The sequence below is a fragment of the Wasmannia auropunctata genome, unplaced genomic scaffold (genome assembly GCF_000956235.1).
Source record: "Wasmannia auropunctata unplaced genomic scaffold, wasmannia.A_1.0 LD340600.1, whole genome shotgun sequence".
Taxonomy (NCBI): domain Eukaryota; kingdom Metazoa; phylum Arthropoda; class Insecta; order Hymenoptera; family Formicidae; genus Wasmannia; species Wasmannia auropunctata.
The window spans coordinates 1-350 of NW_012022290.1; the positions used below are offsets into that span (position 1 = coordinate 1).

The 350-nt window shown below is 31.4% G+C and overlaps 1 protein-coding gene across 1 annotated transcript; it reads left to right on the plus strand.

Moving 5' to 3' along the window:
* Positions 1 to 27: 27 nt before the first annotated feature.
* On the plus strand, positions 28 to 334 carry LOC105449668 (protein C10-like; the record flags this gene model as incomplete). The annotated part of the gene is made up of 2 exons (XM_011689353.1): positions 28 to 208; positions 303 to 334. Coding segments are annotated over 2 exons (213 nt in total), but the record flags the coding sequence as incomplete, so codon positions are not given.
* Between the last annotated feature and the right edge of the window lie 16 nt (positions 335 to 350).

Consider the following 350-nt stretch of genomic DNA (forward strand, 5'->3'; position numbering starts at 1 on the left):
AATATATGAATAAATATTTTTTTCCTTTCAGCTATATTGACAGAAGTTTTGACAGCACTGAGTACACCTGAGAACTTGCAAAAGCTCGCAGAGGCAAAGGAAAGTTCCGGCAATGAGATGTTAAAAATGATGCAATTTGTATTCCCACTAGTTACACAGATCCAAATGGATGTTATAAAAAATTATGGATTTCCAGAAGGAAGAGAAGGTGCGTAGATTAAATGTACAATAAAAATAGAGTGATAAGAGTATTATAGAAAAATATAGAAAAATTAATTGATATATGTACATAAAACACACAGGTACTGTACAATTTGCACAGCTCATTACGTAATAACTTCGTATAGCAT